The sequence below is a fragment of the Monoraphidium neglectum genome (genome assembly GCF_000611645.1).
Source record: "Monoraphidium neglectum strain SAG 48.87 unplaced genomic scaffold scaffold00922, whole genome shotgun sequence".
NCBI lineage: Eukaryota > Viridiplantae > Chlorophyta > Chlorophyceae > Sphaeropleales > Selenastraceae > Monoraphidium > Monoraphidium neglectum.
Genome location: NW_014012706.1, coordinates 1 through 18,574, shown reverse-complemented (window position 1 = coordinate 18,574; position 18,574 = coordinate 1). Strand labels below are relative to the sequence as shown.

Here is an 18,574-nt window from a genome sequence, read left to right as displayed (position 1 = left end):
CTCTCTCTCTCTCTCTCTCTCTCTCTCTCTCTCTCTCTCTCTCTCTCTCTCTCTCTCTCTCTCTCTCTCTCTCAGGGTTCAAAGCTAAACCCTAAACCCTAAACCGTAAACCCTAAACCCTAAACCCTAACAATCCTAATCCTAATCCTGCTGCAGCAACCACTGAGCATGCTGCTGTCAGGGGACCCTCACTCTTTTTTGGCATGACGTCAGGGTGAGTGATGACCCATCATAAGGTGATGTCGCCACCAGTAACCCATGACTAAAGGGTTACTGCAGCTGGCTGGATCCACCTCATCACGGCCTGGCTGGTGCAGCTGGGGCCACAGCAAAACAGCAGGTGCCAAGTTCTCAGGTGTGCACGCCTTGACTCAGCATGGTGTCACTTGGGCGGTGTCACTAGTGACCCCTGACCACGTGTGTGTCAACCTGTGACGTCAGCATGACTCCAAGGGGGTGAACCCACATACCCTAACCTGCCCAACTACATAAAAGAAGGTGCCCTACCTTGCCATCCAGGGTGCAGGTCCCACACACCCCTCAGACGACGCTCAAGGCGTTTCAAGACCAGGGGGAAATCCGTCGCCGCCAAAAACCGCTGTCCAGTCATTCAAAGATTTGAATCTAACCCCTCGTCGGAAAATATTACTTCCTCCGACACCCACATCAAGCGGGGCTGGTGGCCAGCAGGGCTGCCCTGCATTCGTTCGGTGTAAACAGCAATCAGTCTTTGAGCATGCAGCGGCCAGGTCTGCCTGTAGAGGCCCCTCACTTTTCTCAAATGACGTCATGGTGAGTGATGCAGAGCAGACCAGCACACACTTGGGGCCTTGGTGCACGCCTGCTTTGAACACTGAAAAGTAGCCACCTGAACCCCTGTGACGTTGGTGCGGGTCAAGCCCAATCACATGAGCCTGGATGGCTCCATAAGCAGGCAACCGCGGGACACCGTACTGTAATATTGAATCCGATCCACATTGCTGCGCAGGTCGCGCACAGTAAATTTCACCCTTTCAACCCTAAACCCTTTGAACTTGCAGCATTCTGCACACCGAATCAAAGTTCAACCCCCCCATCTCGGATGGCTCAGGTACAGGGCATGCAACAAACACATCCACCGTATCCTTGGATTGATCCTCCTGCCTTGCTAAGGCTGAGTACCCATAGTGAATTTACTAGAATGGAACGACATATCGCATCAAGACATTGTCACGTTCGTGGCTGCAGGTGCAGCAGGACAACAAGTACAATCCCACAGCCAGCACAAAAGCAATCTTCAAAGCAAGAGGGCGGCAGGTTGCTCCAACTACTAGAGTACAGGTGATTTCGTACAAAGGGGAATTTAGCTTGCAAGTCAGCCCTGCGCCATGAAGCCAAAGGGTGCGTTCCAGCACCAAGCCTTCAGCGCTTGGCAGATGCACCGATTGTGAGGTCACGCAAAAGCCACAAGGCCTGGGATCCGAATAGGGATCCCAGCCGCGCGCTGAAGGCGGTTGAGCATCGCGTCAGCAATCTGCTTCTTGAACAACTCATAGAGCAGGGTGCGGTTGAAGCTGTTTCACATGGGCATGTGTTGAGACATGTGGGGCATGGCGGGGGGCGATGATTGAGAGTAGTGTGATGAACAACAACTCGCGTGTACGCATTTTCCCCAACCCAGCCTCTGGGATCCCTTGTACTGAGAAAAGGAGGGTCATGATGCCACACCCTACCCACCTGTAAACCTCCCTCCAAGACGAGGGAGGGTGCGAATCAGGAGCTACGTTGTACTTGAGCACGCACAGGTCGCGCCAGAGGTCCTCGCCAGCGTCCACCACACGGCGGCAGCGCTTGCTGACGCGCCGCAGGCGGGCCAGCGCAACGCCGTCTCCCAGCTTGCTGGCGATACGGTGCAGCAGCTCGTCTGGTGCACGCTCCCAAAATGAGAGCGGCTCTGGTACGGCATGTATCGTGTGCTGCGGAAGATTGGGGCGATCAGAAGTGGAAACTGAAGTTGCTGTGCAGAACACAACCTCCGGTAGCGCAGATTTCATAATGTGCTGCTTACGGCACGACTCATTGATCCCCAGTGACGCTCATCAATGCCTGCTGGCAGTGTTCACTGCGTGTTGGCCCTGCGCCAATTTGGGCGCACAATGCAAGGCTGGTCCAGCAAAACCTCAGCACACAATTCTGCTGTGCTATGAATTCTGCTGTGCTACCACCTTATAGTGGTTGCCTTCACCTGGAACAGCGGGTGCACGATCAGAGGGCCAGGTGGCAGGACTGCCATCTTAGTGCTCGGCACGGGGGTGCTGCTCATGCTGCTGCCACACCGCTCAGGGACGACGCCGCACCCACGGCGCTGATGCTGTCGGCCGGCAAGACTGTCTAAAGTACAGCGAGCAGGATGACCCCGCTCGCTGTCAGGAGAATTGCGGCAACGTGCAGAGCAGAACGAACGACCAGGTGCTGCAGCAGCGGTCTTTGCGTTGAGGACCGCGCAGGAAGACAGATGCTCAGTGAGAATATGTGTATGTGAAGCAATGCCAATCTACTGCGTCAGTACTGTATACTATCATAAAGTGCCCTAAACGTGTCTCTGCAGATCATCGAAAGAGTTGCAGTGACATATAAGCATCAAGGGGACAGTGACAGTTCCTCTCTGTGTTATTTTCTACATCCACGCAGGATCTGAGCAGGGTATAGCGCAGGTTCTGACGCTCGCTGCAACCCGAGCGCAGCAAGCATTGACGAGGGTGCGGCGCAACCCTCTGGCACGCACGCACCGCCTCCGAATGGCCATGGCGACTGAGAGGCTGGGGCAACGCGTGGAGGCCCTGGGAGACATGCTCTCCGTGGTAAGAGCATTGCTGGGGCGCTGTAGCCCAGCATTTTTTTGAGGTTGCCACCGCGATGGACAGCGAGCGCTGTCAGCGCAAGCGTTGGCAACCTGGAAGTCCGCCCCTGCAACCTCTTTTTCAGCTCAACAAAGCCTGCCGTGCTGCCGTTGCACTGTGTCTTTTGCGGCACAGACTATTCCGCTGCACTCCTGCCTGCGTGCGTGCCATTGCAGCTGGGCCGACTGACCGATGAGGCAGGGACCCTGCTGGACGTGCTGGGCGGGTCGCTGGGCCAGCTGGGCGCGCTGACAGCGCCAATCCACTCCCGCGCAACGGCGCTGACAGCGGCGCAGCGCAACGTGGCGGCCACCAAGGCCGAGGTCGACTCGCTGCTTGATCACCTTGACACAGCCCGCCGCGTTGCGGGGCCCCTGGCTGCGGGTCCTGCATCCGACCTGGCGGCCTTCATGGAAGCCCTTGAGTCGCTGGAGCGCAGCGTCGCCTTCCTGCAGGGCCACGCCCGCCTAGCAGCCGTGCAGGCGGCACTCGGCCATGCGCAGGCACTCTTCAACCGTGCCCTGGAGACTTGCCACGCTGACTTCACCAGGACGCTGGTCGAGGCTACGCGCGCCGCCATGCCGCCGCCAGCTTGGGTGCAGCAGCACCTAGATGATGTCATCACGGGTGCGCTGGGATGCTTTTGTGGAGACAGGGGCCCAGTTCTCTCCGTGCTGTCCCGGGCAGAAAGTGTATTGCAGGAAGTGCTGCGCGTCACGCACAAGCGGGCGTGATGATGGCGGGCCAATGGGCTTGCCCAGCACTCACCTGATACGCGCATGGTCTACGCCCCCTCCTCTGTGCAATCACCTCCCCAGAGGCAACGCGTGAGCACCTGACGCGCTCCTTAGTTGCACCTGACGTGCTGCTCAAGCTCCAGCGCATGGGTCAGGTCATGCTTGACGCGGCCTACAGCCCTGTGCGCGACAGCTACGCAGCAGCAAGGGACCGCGGCCTGGAGGTCGCGCTGAGGGCGGTGGGGCAGGAGACGCCACCCCTGGCTTCGCTGCAGCTGCTGCAGCCAGACGCGCTGGAGCGCGTGATCGCAGCCTGGACGCGCCGCCTACAAGCGCTTGTGCTGCTTTCACTCAGGTGGGTGTGCGTGCGCGATGCGTTTCGGGTTGCAGCCGGCCGCTGCGTATTCAGGTCTGGTTGGGAGCACGCAGTCAGAATGTTCTCGAAGAATGCAAAGCATGGCGCAGGCAAGGCGCATGCGTGCAGCACCATGACGTCCCTCTTCCTGATACGTTGGCTGTTGCACACGTGCAGTGAGTACCGGCTTGCACGTGCGGTGTGGCCTGAAAATGTGGGTGACGAGCTGTTCAGCCGGGTAGTGGGGCGCCACCTGCAGCAGCTGGCGCAGTCAGGGCGAGATATCATTGAGGCGCGGAGAGTACCCGAAAAGGTGCGCTTGCGGGAAGCTGCGGATGTGCTCACAGCAGTAATGGAGATGCATGCATGGAAACGGCTGCGTCTCTGTGGCTTTCTTGTCTGGCTTCATAGCTGGCTACTTCTTCTTCTCAAGTCTATTTTCAAGCCCACTGACTTCAATCCTTGGATGCCTTCTCAAGTACATTTACCTGCCACCCCCACGTGCAGCTTTTTGCACTGCTGGACATGCACAGCCTCCTGCAGCAGGTGGTGCCGTCGCTCCTGGTGGTCTTGGCTGGCCCGCCACGCGGCGACGACGAGCACAGCGCCACTCATGAGGATGGGGGAGGTTGCAGCAGCTCTGGTGGTGGCGCCGTCGCCCAGCGTCAGCTGAGCCCGGCCTGCATGGCGCTCCTGCGCGAGTTCTCTGCGCTGGTGGCGCTGGTGGCGCGCGCAGCGGCGGTGCTATTTGGGGAGTACGAGGACGTTGTGGCGCGAGACGCCTCCAAAATCCTGCCTCCGGACGGCACCATACACCCACTCACCGCTCAGGTGCTCAGCTACCTCAAGGTAGGAGGCGAGCCGTGGGCTCAGCAGTGAGGGGCGAGGGGAGCGGATGAAGCAAGGCTGGGACCCAGGGTTGGAGACAGATGCCTGCACCGCCCAAGCGGTGGCCATGTTATCAGCAGGCGCACGGTTTCTGGTACCTCCCGTCACTAGATGTTGTTATATGCACTCCTGCCATTCCAGCGACTGCTGACGTACGAGCGTGCAGCCGAGGTGCTGTTCGGCGGTGACGACGTCGGCAGCATTCGCAGCAGTGGGGGCGGCAGCAACGCGGAGGGCTCCACAGCCGCGGCGCTTGCAGCTGCGGTGTCCCGCCTGATGGCGCGCCTACTGGACAACCTGGAGTCAAAGTCGCGGCAATATCGTGGTGACGCAGCACTGGGGGCGCTGTTCATGATGAACAACGTGCACTATGTGCAGTGGAGCGTGGAGGGCAGCGCGGCCGAGGCGCTGCTGGGCCGCGACTGGCTTGAGCGTCACAAGGACTTGGTGGAAGATTGGGGGGCGCGCTACCAGGACCTCACCTGGGGGCCGCTGCTTGCGCTGCTGCAGGTGACGGGCGGAGAGCATGGGCACAAGGCGTCATTGCTCCAGGAGACTTTTGAGCAATTGTCGTTGATTGTGTGCAACGCAGCCTGCCATTGCCTTGTTCAATGACGCATGCGTAGCCCCAACTGATTTTGACGTGTGCACGCCGCACCCTCTCTGGCCCAGGTTGACGCCCCCACTGACGTGGGCCGTTTGAAGCAGCACCTGAAAGACACATTTTCAACCTTCAACGCTGGGTTGGAGCGCATCTACGCCACTCAGAGCTGCTGGACAATCCCTGACGCCATGCTGCGCGACGCAGTCAAGCGTGTGGTCAAGAATGACGTGATGCAGCCCTACCAGGAGTTCCTGCGCAGGTCGGCATGGGTGGGGCAGGGGCGCTGTTGGGCAGGGGAAGGGCGGCCTGGGAGCTCGAGCAATTTGCAGGAAGCTTCTCAAAAGGGTGACAAGCCAGCTGGTGGATTGGCTAGATGGTGGGGTATTTTTGAAGTTGGGGCAGGGCAAGCCTGCTTGAGTGACCAGCGTCTGGCAGCCGCTCGCGCCTTGACGGGCTTCATGCAATTTGCAGGCTGTTGCACTCCCTTGCAGGTATGCGGACGTGCAGTTCACAACTACGCCTGCCAAGTATATTAAGTTCACAGCTGGGGACATCCAGACCATTGTCGATGACGACCTCTTCTCTGGCAAGGTGCGCTGACAGCCCGCATGTAGTGGACCCGACGCGTTGAGCAAGGGCTCACGGCGCACCTGCCAGCGATGTGCGACTCATCAAACACAAGATCTGCTGCCCATTGCGATGCCCTCTGCCGTAGGTGCTGCCCTCATCTCGACTGGATCTGCGACAGCAGAAGATGGCTGCCATTTTGTAAATGTACGGATCATACTGTAAGCTTTTACACTGTGTCTGGAACGGTTTTGCCGTTGCTAAAAGAACCCTTAGGATAGAAGCAAAAATGGAGCAAGGTGAGCATGACTCATGGTCAGACGAGGCGCATCACAACAGCAAAGAGGGTCAAAGGACAGGCAACGTAGGTAAACAAACAGCGGACCTGCACCCAAACACACTACGACACTGCAGACCCTAGGAAGGCGGCGGACCCGGCAGCGGCCCAGAGCCAGGAGGGCCTGGCAAGCCGCCAGGAGGACCCATCGGACCGCCAATGCCCATGGGCGGTCGCGGCATGCCACCCATGGGGGGACCACCCATGGGTGGCCGCATGCCCATGGGCCCCCCCATCGGCGGTCCACCCATTGGTCCGCCCATCATAGGGGGAAAGCCCCTGCACGGCAGGGCAAGGGGAGAGCGGTGGTGCAGGGCAGAAACACTGTCAGTGACGACTCACAATCCAGAGGCAGTCGGGAGCAAGCACAGACCGCTGGCGAGCAGGGCGGCTGGTAGGCTGCATGCATGGAGTGACACTACAGAGGATGAAGACATGCCACTACGACCTAAGTCCCTGCGGCATCCGCAACTGCGCTATAAACCCACTCTCAAAAGCAATACTCACGGTCGTGGGGGGCCCATCATGCCCATTGGCCCCATACCCATCATGCCAGGCCCTGCAAGGGCGCCATGTAGGAACGCGGTGCTATCAGCAGGGGACCCATGGTTGTAACAAATCGCCTCCCCTGACAAGGGCTCCTAGCTTGATGGAGCCCCCTTGCGGACGAATGTGCTGGTCTCGCAATGCGCAATACATGGCACCGTGACCGCCTTGCAGCCGCCTCCCCGTCCGGTGAATCACACCCAGCGCCACTCACTGGGGCCCATCATGCCGCCACCCATCATGCCGCCGCCCATCATGCCGCCGCCCATCATGCCGCCTGACCCCTGCATGCCCATCATGCCAGGTGGCCGCTGGAAGCCGCCACCCATCGGGCCGCCGCCACCCATCGGGCCGCCGCCACTCATCATGCCACCACCGCCCATGGGGCCGGGGCCGCCTCCCATGGGTCCGGGGCCGCCCGCGGTCATCGGCCCTGGGCCCCCCGGCGCCGCAGCCGTCCCGCCCGACACCTGCTCCTCAAACATCAAGTAGTAGTTTCGCACGTTGGCCTTGTGCTTGTAGCCCTCATTGTGCTGCCGTCGCACAGCTGGGCTGTCATGCGTCAAGAACGTGTCGCAGTAGTCTGGAAACGGTCGGGCGGGGGAGCATGCGCAATTATGCCGTGCTGTGACAAAGGCGGCCAAGTGCCTCTCACACGCGAGTAATGCAGGCACGCAATTGCACCAGGCCACGGCAGTGCTTGTGCACTCCCCGCCGCAAGCGCTGCAAAGCGCCATGGCCGCTGCTTGCTGCACCCCTGCCTTCTGGGCAAGAGCAACGCCTGCGCCTATGAGCTCACCGCAATAGTACCGAGGCATGACAGACTACAATCCCAGGCCCCCGCCTGTGCCGCTGAGCCGTTGTGAACGCCACCAAGCTCGCCAGATCGGCCGCCTTGCTGCTCCTGTGCCCTTACTGGGCCGACGGATGGTCTTGGACGCCTTGTAAGATCTGCAAATCACAGGCCTTGAGCACTGTGGCCCAGACGTGCAGGGAAGGGCCCCGGGTGACCCAAACCAGGCTCGCCAGATCAGCGGGAGTGTATGAGAGTGTACAATAGACGGAGTTTTTTTCAGCCTGGCGCGCACGAAGTGTTGCTGGAAATATCCCGTCGCACCACTGCGGTGCGCGACATGGGGACTCCAGGGCACATGACAGTTCACCGCGTGTACTACGTGCCGGGTAATGACGAGGCCGCAAGGCGGCACCAGAGAGTAGGGTAGGCCAACAGTCTCTGTGAATGTGTGCTGCATAAACGATGAGAGTATACAGGGTGACCGCCTGTGCTAAGTGGGGACATGAGCTGCCACATTGCGCGGATAACAATGCTTCCGTCCCAGAACGTGCCGACCAGCCATGTTGGGGGCAGTAAGGGTACCACAACTGACCCTCCCAAGTGACCTCTTGAGCAGGGTCGGAAGGAAGCATGTACGCACACAATGGACGGGCAGCAGCCGAGCAAACGGCTAGTCTGGTCGCTTGGCAACTGACACCAGCGACAAAACAAACCCAGGCAGGTCAAGGGTTAAGATACCCCATCAAAAGCACGAGCTGTGCAACATCAGCCAGCTGTGAATGGCGCTACAGCAGCATTGCAGGCATGGCAGACCACGCGAACCGTTCATGACGCATGACTGCCCCCAACAATCCACAAGCACAACGCGTACGATGCTGGCATGCAGACACGCAAGTGCCGGCACTTGTGGCCTATGCCGCCGCCCCGGCGGCTGTGACAGAGGCAAATGGGTGGCGGCCTCGTCCTGAAATGCCAGCCACATTTGCAACAGTGGTTGGCTCCCCTAGCTGGGGCGCTTGGGGAATGACATATGTCGATGTGCCCCACGAACACACAGCTGCAGCACCTTCGCAGCTCACCAAGCTCAAGTGTGTGCATATATCATTAAGCTTTGGCCAAGGCACAGTCTTGCATGCATGGACCACACGGGCCAGCTACGCCCTCTCAGGCTAACAGGGCGCACGTAAGCAAGCAGTAGGCCTGCAAAGAGTTGCGGAGCCTGACCCGCTGGGGCAGCGTTGTGAAATTAAAAAAGATGTGTGCCAAGCAGCCTGTCGTTGCCAGCACCAGGCCGCAAGTGACGGTAGCGTTGAGGGCTGAGTGCACCACACACGCTGCGCGCCATCTGGTTGGCTGTCCGAGACTGCGCACAGATATATGTTGTCGCTCACAGCGCTGACCGTGGCCACACTAAAGGCATTGAATTCATGTTCCCAGGGATCTCAATTTCTTACCGCCCCACTCCAGTCCAGCCCGTGCCTGCTGGTGACGAGTAGCGGCGCATGCGTGCGGCGACACGCACGAGCACATACGAGTGTCGGCGCACGCGCAGTTCAAACATAGACCTTGTACCGTACTATGCTGCACGAGGTGAAACAAAGCAGGCATGTTTGCTTGCGGCACGTTCGCGAGTTTGCACTACCCGCTGCCAAACATGTGTGTGATGGTGAAAACCCCAGATTACGTAACCCATGCCCACCAGAGAAGGGGTGACAGTGGATTAGGTAGCAACGCACCCGTTGCGCTGGTCAAGCAGTCTCCTCCACAGCGAGCTTGTTACTCCAGCTTCAACTTTGCTGTTATGATACAAGGACGGGTCAGCTGTGACGTGTTGTGTGTACCATGAGGTCCACGCACCACCACACCCTGCAGGACAACCCTCTGCAGGAACTCCGACGATGGTTGGGTCACTGCGACGCCGCGCATGCGTGCTGATCGTTTAGCACCATTGTGACCGCTATTCACGTCTACACCGATTGACATTTAATAAGAAGATGAAGGGAAACGACTATGTGAAGCAGATCGCGAGCAGCAGCAGCACTATCAGCAGGCGCACATATGAGCGAGCTTCGGCATGTCCTGGGGGTATCAGAGGCTCTCAGTAATCATGACAGCACAGGCCTGGCAGGTACAAGGGCGAATGGGCACCGGAAATCAGACGCTCGCGCCTTTCTTGCAAAACTATCAATAGCTCCCATCGCCCACCCAGACGCCCTCGAAGCTTTAGCGCAAGATGGCTACGACCACCTTCCTGAGGACCTGCAGCGCGCGGTGGCGCTCCACGCGCTTCGTGCAGTGAGGGCGCACAACGCGCTTTGCGCGCTATGCCGCTGCTAAAATGGGTGTGCGCCGCGCCATTTGCAAAGCTGCAGTGGAGGCAAGCACGGTAGTGTTGCGCTAAATGGCCTCTCATCGCCCCACACGCGCACCTCAAACACATAGGGCGGTCCCTTGACCCAGGACCTGGCCGATGTGGCGGCATCCGCAGGTGGGCGGCTACTTCCCAACAGTTTTTTTGATGCTGGGTGGTCTGTTTGGGAGGCCCTGAACCCTTTTTCTCCCTGCTGACCTTTCCCTCACTTGCTGTCGTCCGGCAAGCGGCATAATTTGCGTGCAATCCTGCACTGGAAGCTTGGCCCACCTTGAGCGCTCACACCCATGGGTTGCCTGCAGACGTATGCCTGCAGGAGCTCACAGACGCCCTGATCGTGGAGGCTGGGGAAGTGCACGCAGAGGGCACTGGCATGGCAGAGCAGCGGCGGCAGGAGCAGCAGCAGCAGCAGCAGCAGCAGCAGCAGCGGCGGCATCAAGAGTTGGGGGGCGATATCATTACGCCGGATTCCAAGGAGCCAGTGGAGCTGGAGCAGAGGGGGCTGCTGTCGAATGTTCAGGAGCGGGCGCCACTCAAGGCGCGGAATAACGTTGAGCAGCTGGTTGCAGACTGCGAGCACCCCAACAACGATGGCTTGATCCTCGGGCTTGAGACATTTTCGGAGCAGAAGCAGCAGCAGCAGCAGCAGCAGCAGCAGCAGCAGCAGCAGCAGCAGCAGCAGCAGCAGTGTGTGCGTGAGGAAGCAGCGCCCGCCGCTCGCAGGCAGGGATGCTCGCCAGAGCAGAGCGTGCTCGAGAATCTTACGTCCAGGGGCTGTGCCGCAGCAGCTGGGACAGCCTCAGAATGCACGATTGCTAGCGGCTGTGCCGCTGCTTGTGCTTCAGCGCAGCAGCTTGAGTCGCAAGGCGCTGGAGATGCTCAGGCGGCCGTGAACGGAGGCGACAGCGCTGCCGCCCATACGGTCGTTGCAATACCAGCAACAGCTGCAGCCACAACAGCAGTGGCAGAGGTTTCAAGGGCCGCAGCGACTGAGGCCAAATGCCAAGTGCCTGCAGAAGGAGAGCTGGCTGGCGCCGCAGCAGGAACAGCTGCCGCAGCGGAGCTTTCTGCACGTAGTTTGGCTGCAGTGGCGGCGACTGAGGCAGCGGGCGGCTCCTCAGCATGGCCGGCTGGGGTGGATGGTGCCGGCAATAACAGCACAGCTGCGGCAACCGCGTCGAGTGAGCAGCATCCGGGGGCCTCGCTACCCCCTTTGGCCTGCCTCACAACCCCCTTGAACGCTCTTGATGGGATTATTGAGGACGTCATCCCCGGTGGGTCAGAGCAAGAGCGTTTGATACTCAGTTGTTCTTGCGCTCTTGGTGTGTCTCCCTTCATTCCCAGGTGCCTGCTTGTGAATGGTCCAGAAGCAACGTTAGTCAAACGCATGTGTCCGTACATGCCTCTTGGCAGCCACACTACCAGCCCCAGCTCAATCTCAAGTCTCCCCCTGTGAAATGCCATGCCACCCAACAGAGACAGAGCCGTCCCAAGATGAGGGCCTCTGCCGCTTGACACTGGCTCCCCTCCGCTTTGCCCCGGCAAATGAGGACGCACCTGCAGGGGCGCTGCAGGGCCCGTACCACGGCCCAGGGGCGGGTGTCAGCGGGGTAGGTGGCGGCAGCACGGGCAGTTTGAGCATGGGCGGCGGCAGCAGCTGCAGACGCATGTCTCACGGGGCTTTGTCGCGCTCACCGGGGCGCTTGCCAGAGGTGCCGACGCGGGCAACCAGCTTGCAGGCAGTGCCAACAGGCAGCGCCGGCAGTAAGCCAGGAGTGGAATCCCCCATGGCAGGGTGTGCTGACAACCAAATGGCAACAGCGGCGGCGCCACCAGGCAAGGACGCCAGCGCCTCGGGTTGCCCAGCGCCTGACAGGGCCGTGAACGAGCCCGGGGCAGTGACTGATGCGGCGTGCTGCAACAAGAGAGCCGGCCAAAGGTCTACGTCAACGGCAGCACCCGGTGACCCCCAGCACCCAGACCCGGCACCAGGGAAGGAGCCAGCTGCTGCTCTCAAGCCGATGCTGCAAGCCCCACACGTGCACATGGCAGCTGCTGTCAGGGCTCCACCTCAGCCGGCATCGGAGGCAGGGGGCCTCGCACGCAAGGCTATCAGCAGCAGCCAAGCATGCGTGGCACCTTGCCCTGCCGCAGAAGCAGCAGCAGCGGCGGCGGCGGCGGCAGCAACACCAACCAGACATCTTGGGGCCAACGGTTCCGAAATTTTGTTGCCCGCCTCGACGCACATAAGGGCAGCGCTTGAAGCATCAGGTGGGGAGGAGCAGCCAGCAGCGGTGGTGCAGGTGTGTATGGTGCAAGCGGACACCACAAACCAATTGATTCAGGGGCGCCACAGCTCCGCGGCTGCCCCGCTCGTGGTTGCACATGGCACAGCTGCCATGGTTGCCAGTGCTGCCCCACCCAGTGTCCCGCCACGGCGCGTGCCGTTGATGCAGCTCGCGCGAGCACTGATAGCTGGCGTGCCGCCAGTGGATCGTGACACGCTGCTCAAGCTGCAGGGCGCTTCCATTGCCGGCGAGGCAGCTCCAGCCTTTTCACTGGAGCCCGCAGCGGCCGGGCAGGGGCCACCGCAGGCGCGGCCGTGTCGGCCTGACAAGGTTGGGCCTAACACAGAGAGTGAACGGCAAGCCCAGGTGCAAGGCAATCGGACAGGGCAGGGGTGGTGCGACGCTTCAGCTGTGGTCCTGCATCCGGCGGAGCAGCAGGTGGCTCCTGCTGCGCACAGTGGATACGCTGCCAGCAGGCAGCAGTGGGTGCAACACCCAGAGGCTGCAGGAAGTGGAGCTGCTGGCGTCCGCCCGTCTGGGGCCAATTCCAGCGGCGCCCCTCATGCAAACAGGCGGGCCGTTGGCGAGCGTGGCCAGGTGTTGCAGCACAGCCCACCTCGCCACGTGAGCGGGGTGTCACGGGCTTGGCACGTCCGCGCACCGCCAGCTCTGCAGGCCATCACACCCCAGCCAGCTGAGGCGCTGATTACACGTGCAAAGGTCCAAGTGCAGCAGCAGAGGAGGCAGCAGCAACAGGAATATGGGGTTGAGCAGCAGGAGGGGAGACAGCAGCAGCAGCTGCTGCAACAATGTCGTGAGTTTGAGCCGCGGCAAGGGCAGCCGCGGCAGCAAGCAGCACAGCCTCAGGTCTTGCGGAATGGTTCACAGAAGCGGGCTGCTCAGCATCCAACTACCACCCAACTCCCGCAGGCATCTGCGGAGCATCCTGCGACATGCTGTCATGTCAGGCACATGCCTGGACAGGCAGAAGGGCCAGGATTTGCTGGGGAGGCATCTGTGCCAACTGGGAGGCAGAGCCGGCTTGCACAGGGGCGCGAACAGCAAGCATCAGCAGCGGCAAAATTGCAGCAGGGTCGAGTCCCGCAGCTGCAGACGACATCAGCAGCACTCACAGACTCAGCCAAGCTCGGCCCCTCCACGGCCAGCCTGAGGTGTGTAGTGCGCCAGGCCCTTGCCCTACCGCCACAAGCTGCGACCGCGCCTCAGCTGGAGCTGCCACGGATTGTTCCGCGGTCCTTCCGAAATGCCAACGAGCGCTGCCACCGGGTGCTTTACGGAGCTCGCGAGGCGCAGGAGCAGGCCACCACGCAGGCGGCCCTCAAAGCGCTAGCAGAGCGCATGTGCAGAGGCCCGCTGGCACCAGCTGCCTCATCACAGCCAGGTCCGCCGGCACATCAGCAGCAGGAGCAGCAGCGTTACCACGATCACAGTCACCACATGCAGCTGGAGCAGCACATGATGCAGCCGCATGGCAGCTTTGCAGCTGCAGGTAATGCGGACCTGGCAACAAAAACAGCAGCCGCAGCAGCAGCAGCAGCAGGCGGGGCACCCGCAAAGTGCGCGCCTCTCAGCACAGACGAGGTTTTTGGAGACGCAACAGCCACCGGGCTGCGTAGCGCGCAGCCTGCCTCAACGGATGCTGACACCTGGATGGGAGCTCCTGCAGTGCATGTGGATGACAGTTCGGTGCCGCCGCCTCACCAGCAGGCTGAACAGCAGTGGCGGCCTCCCCCTGGCAACCTGCAGGAACAGCTCTTGCGACACGTCTACCAAAATTATGGTCAGGAGCCGCAGCAGCAGCTGCCGCAGCAGCAGCAGCAGCAGCAGCAGCAGCAGCAGCAGCTGGAGCACAGCTCACCTGGCACAATTCCCGCGTCTCTGCCCCTCGATGAGCAGGCACCTGTCCACCACTCAGACACCACTGCGGGGCCAGCGGCAGGCATAGTAGCAGCTTTGCCGCCTGCAACACAGGCGCCTGTTGCCCAGGTGGCAGGTGCCTGCGGGATTGATTGTGCTGAGGCCCAGGCGCCTTTTACTCAGCCCTTGGATGAGTGGGAGCTGCCACCCCACAGCCAGTGGTACCCAAGTTGGACAGAGGACAGCCAGGCAGCAGAGGGACATGCAGCTGTGCCGGCGCCGCACGCGCCGCACTGCAAGCAGCCAGTACTGTGGCGGCAGCAGCAGCAGCAGCAGCAGAAGCAGAAGCAGAAGCAGCAGCAGCAGCAGCAGCAACAAGAACAAGAGCAGCCGCAGCAGCCGCAGCAGCCGCAACAGCAGCAGCAGCAGCAGCAGCAGCAGCAGCAGCAGCAGCAGCAGCAGCAGCAGCAGCAGCAGCAGCTCGGGTGCTTGCCGCGAAGTGACAGCGATCCTGCAGAGCTGCTGCGGGGCCTACTGGCCAGTGGTGTTGTGTGCGAGACAGATGACCTGCCCCCCTGGCTGCACCTGGGCCAGGCCTGCCAGGACGATGTGCCCGATGCGCATCGCAAGGCACCGCCAGTTGACACAATGCGCGAGTTCGCAACTGAACAAGCACCAGTAGCCGCAGCGCACTCAGGTGCCAGGAAGCGGTCCATCAATGAGGTGGGATGCGAACCGCCGGCTGTTGCAGTGGCTGGGCCGTGTCTGGTTGAGGCTTCCGCTGCGCCAGCGCCGGCTCTGGCGGATGCACCCGTCGAGGCAGCAGGCAAGCATGCCACAGCAGGTGTGAAGGCTCCTAAGGCGCAGGAAGGGCTGCAGCCCAAGGGCATGCGGCACGCCTCGCTGTCCAGCCGGCCATGCTCGCGGGCCCCATCACACAGCCCTGACGTGAGGCCCTTCAAGCGGCTGCGTCGTGTTTTGCAGGATGCGGTGGAGGTGATTTCAGCAATTGAGGCGGAGAACGTGGCATGCGAGGGAATAGGGCAGGGCAAAGAGACACCCGTGCCGGAGCTGGATCGGCAGGTTGGCCCCGGCGCCCAGGGCGTGCACAGCGGCGGTGCGGCAGCGCAGCTCGCATCTGCACCTTGCCCTGAGCCAGCAGGGGCACCACCCAGCAGCACTGGATGTGCGCATGACAGCTGTGGTGTGGTGACTAAGCTGCAGCAGGTGGCCAGCTTTGCGTCATCACTGGGGCTGCAGCTGCCGTTCAGCGCGCTACAGCAGGTGGCAAACCTGGCATTCGCAGAGGCTCCGCCATCGACCGGCGGCTCTACCCATGGAAACCATCACCACCATCACCAGCCGCCGCCGCCGCCGCCGCAGCAGCAGCAGCAGCAGCCCGACCATGTTGAAGCAGCAGGTTGGGCGTCAGCAAAGGAGGAGCGCAGGAAGCGAGTGCGTGCTAAGATAGAGGCGGTGATGCAGCATGTGTCGCTGTTCGCCTTTTCGGACGACAGCAACTCCGACGCTGATGGTGGGCAGATAGTGCGTTGCGCCGCACTGTTGAAGCCAGGAGCAAAGCTGGCATGCAAGGTGGCATTGGCTGTTGTTGCTGCTGAAACCACGTGGTTGATTGGTTGGGTGTGCGCAACGCGAACACGGCTTCCAGCCTGCTGAACCTCCCGGCCATCTTCGCCCCCTACCCCCTCCCTCCTAGGGCCGCCTCAGCTGGCTCCGCAGCAGCGCACACCGCTGCCGACGCCTGTCGTGCCCACTCACAGCCACACCGGCTCCTTTGAGTTCCCCGCAGGCCACCCTCGGCAGTCTCAGGCCGTCACACCTTTTCGGCACCCGACGCCGCGGGCCCCAAGTGGCGCATCGCACGGCAAACCGCCTATGCAGCAGCAGCAGCAGCAGCAGCAGCAGCAGCAGCAGCAGCGACAACAGCAGCAGCAGCAGCAGCAGCAGCAGCAGCAGCAGCAGCAGCAGCAGCAGCAGCAGCAGCGACAACAGCAGCAGCAGCAGCAGCAGCAGCAGCAGCAGCAGCGACAGCAAACGCTGTTGCAGGTACAGGGCGGCAAGGCAGGGCAACAGAAGGCGGAAGGGCTTGACAGTGCCATCACCGCGTCAACATCCATCTGCGCCAGCAAGCCAAGAGGTACATTGGTGGGTGTTTTTGGCAGTGCCAACAGCGCGCACGCCAGGCTGCTTATGGAAGCGGCGCCAGGACTGGTTCAGACAGCCAATCCCCGTGTCAGATCACTTCCTACTCTGCAGCGGCCCAGTGCAGGCACACTGGCTGCAGCAGCTGCTAGCGAGGCACAGGACAGTGCGGCAGCGCCAGCGCCTTCACTGTCCATGTGGGCGCCTCCTCACAGGGCTGCTGGCAACGACGTGTGCAGTGACGGCGGTGCTGGTCGTGGTGTCGTCGTTCTAGGGGCCGGGCGTGGTCAAGGGGGCGGCGATGCGCCCAAGCAGGCGGATGGTGTTCTTCTTCGCGCCAGCAACAAGACAGCCATGCGGCCACCAGGGGCTCCGCCTGGTGGCGTGCCGCTACCCAGAGGGGGGAAGAATGCTGCAGCAGACAATCTGCTGTGTCAGCCCCTGACGGCGTCGGTTCGGCTTCTTCAACAGCCCGGCTCTCATTCTGCCTGGGAGGGGCAGTGCGAAAGAGGGCGCAGTGGCAGCGGTGTCCAGCACCTGCTCCCCACGCTTTCGGCAACGCTTCAGGGGGGTCCGCGGCAGCAGCCTCGGCAGCAACAGGAGCGAGAATCTACGCGGGCGCTGCAGAGGCCAGGTGGGAGCATGGCTTGCACCCGCGTTTTACAGCAAGCAAGACGTGTCATGTGTATATCGTCCGTACTGTTGCGACTGCGCTCAATCCATTTTCGCCTGTCGTGGTCTCGGGTCAATCAGACTGCTAAATATCTCTTCCTTGTGCGCGCCTGCCCTGTCCTTCCTGCGCTTATCCTGCCAGGCACGTCAACAATGGCTGGTGTGCTCTCACTATTTGACGGGGTGGCATGACTTGACGATGCGGCAGGGTGGGCCGCTTTGTGGCGGGAGGAGAGTAGCAGATACATTGGCTGCAGGGTGGCGTGGAACTGACCCCCATTGATACGAGATCTTGATCACAAGCCTCAGCCAATTTTGCAGCTGAGATTGCAAGTTCAACATGCAACCACAATCGGCCTATCTTTCTTGCAATAAAAACATTGATGCAATCCACTGTAGCAGGGAGGGGGAAGAGTTACAATCTAATGAGCAATGACAAAGTTGCTTTAGGGCAAAAGCAACTGGTGCGGCAAGCTGTGGGGTTCCATACACCGGCTGCCGCATCACTGCCATGAGGGCAGATCGGTTTGCCATCAGGGCCCATGTACATGCCCGGCCACGCAGTCGCTACAGCACACGCGAAAGGACGTCGCTTCATGAGTCCCCCCTCTGTTTCAATGTGATCTTGTCCCTGCGGCATGAAAAGCAACAAGCAGGTGGGGAAGTTAAGTTTCTGCAGCAACAAACGCAGTGAAGCCTGGGATCACGATGCATTGCAGGCACGCTGATTGCCGTGCACGCGTCGCAGTGTCCCATCAATCCTCTGGAGGTGGCCCTGTGACAAAGCCCTGCTGGTCTGCTGCCCGCTCGCAGTCCCTTCCAGGCCCACCAATCCTTATCCCTGCTTTCGGACCATCCCGACCCTACCAGCACGCACCCGAGGGACAGGGCTATGCCCTGTGTCTTGCTGCGGATGCGGATGTACCCCGCCAGCTTCCCCTCTGCCGTCTTCTCCACGCTCACGTTGACCAGCGCGTCCTCACCAAACACGGACCTGGTGCAGGAACAGGAACAGGCGGCTGTGGGACGGCTGCGAAGCAAGACTCAACATATGCTTCACCCACAGCGCAAGCATGCGTATGCACACGCGTCCACACACGCGGCGCGCGCACCTGGCGTATAGGTTTGCCGCCAGGTAGCCGCAGTCGCCCTCCAGTGCGCGGGGTGGTGTGAGGCACTTCATGTTGGTGGAGGCCACTATGTGGTCCAGGAACAGGTTGACGTCCGGGATGGTGGTGTTGACGGCCACCTGGGGGTGCGGGGGGGAGGAAGGCATGCAGCCAAAGAGTCGGGGGAGGAGAGCCGATGTGAGAGATCTGGAGGGTGGTGGGCGCGGGACTGGAACAACGTGAGCTCAGGCAGCTGCAGTGAAGCACAGCTGGCTGCATTGTTGATGCAACATGACACGCCCTCGCCCAGCCCGTGCTTGCTGCCTGCCGCAGGCATGCCCGGGCCAGCTGATCAGGTCGCAAGGCCCAACCGCAGCCCCACCC

General features: G+C 61.3%; 3 protein-coding genes across 3 annotated transcripts; 1 reads left to right on the top strand and 2 right to left on the bottom strand.

The window, feature by feature from the left end:
- Positions 1-2,777: 2,777 nt before the first annotated feature.
- On the top strand, positions 2,778-6,063 carry MNEG_5939 (Exocyst complex component 7; the record flags this gene model as incomplete). Its single annotated transcript, XM_014045587.1, has 8 exons — positions 2,778-2,840; positions 3,056-3,506; positions 3,698-3,971; positions 4,149-4,284; positions 4,479-4,820; positions 5,001-5,369; positions 5,532-5,722; positions 5,955-6,063. The coding sequence occupies 8 exons, from the start codon at positions 2,778-2,780 to the stop codon at positions 6,061-6,063; spliced, it is 1,935 nt and encodes a 644-aa protein (XP_013901041.1).
- A 1,044-nt stretch (positions 6,064-7,107) lies between these two features.
- MNEG_5938 (hypothetical protein) lies at positions 7,108-7,398 on the bottom strand (the record flags this gene model as incomplete). The annotated part of the gene is made up of 1 exon (XM_014045586.1): positions 7,108-7,398. The coding sequence occupies one exon, from the start codon at positions 7,396-7,398 to the stop codon at positions 7,108-7,110; it is 291 nt and encodes a 96-aa protein (XP_013901040.1).
- Positions 7,399-17,675: 10,277 nt separating this feature from the next.
- On the bottom strand, positions 17,676-18,357 carry MNEG_5937 (Coatomer subunit beta-1; the record flags this gene model as incomplete). Its single annotated transcript, XM_014045585.1, has 3 exons — positions 17,676-17,712; positions 17,959-18,075; positions 18,194-18,357. 3 exons carry the CDS (start codon positions 18,355-18,357, stop codon positions 17,676-17,678), a joined length of 318 nt encoding a protein of 105 aa, XP_013901039.1.
- Positions 18,358-18,574: the final 217 nt, after the last annotated feature.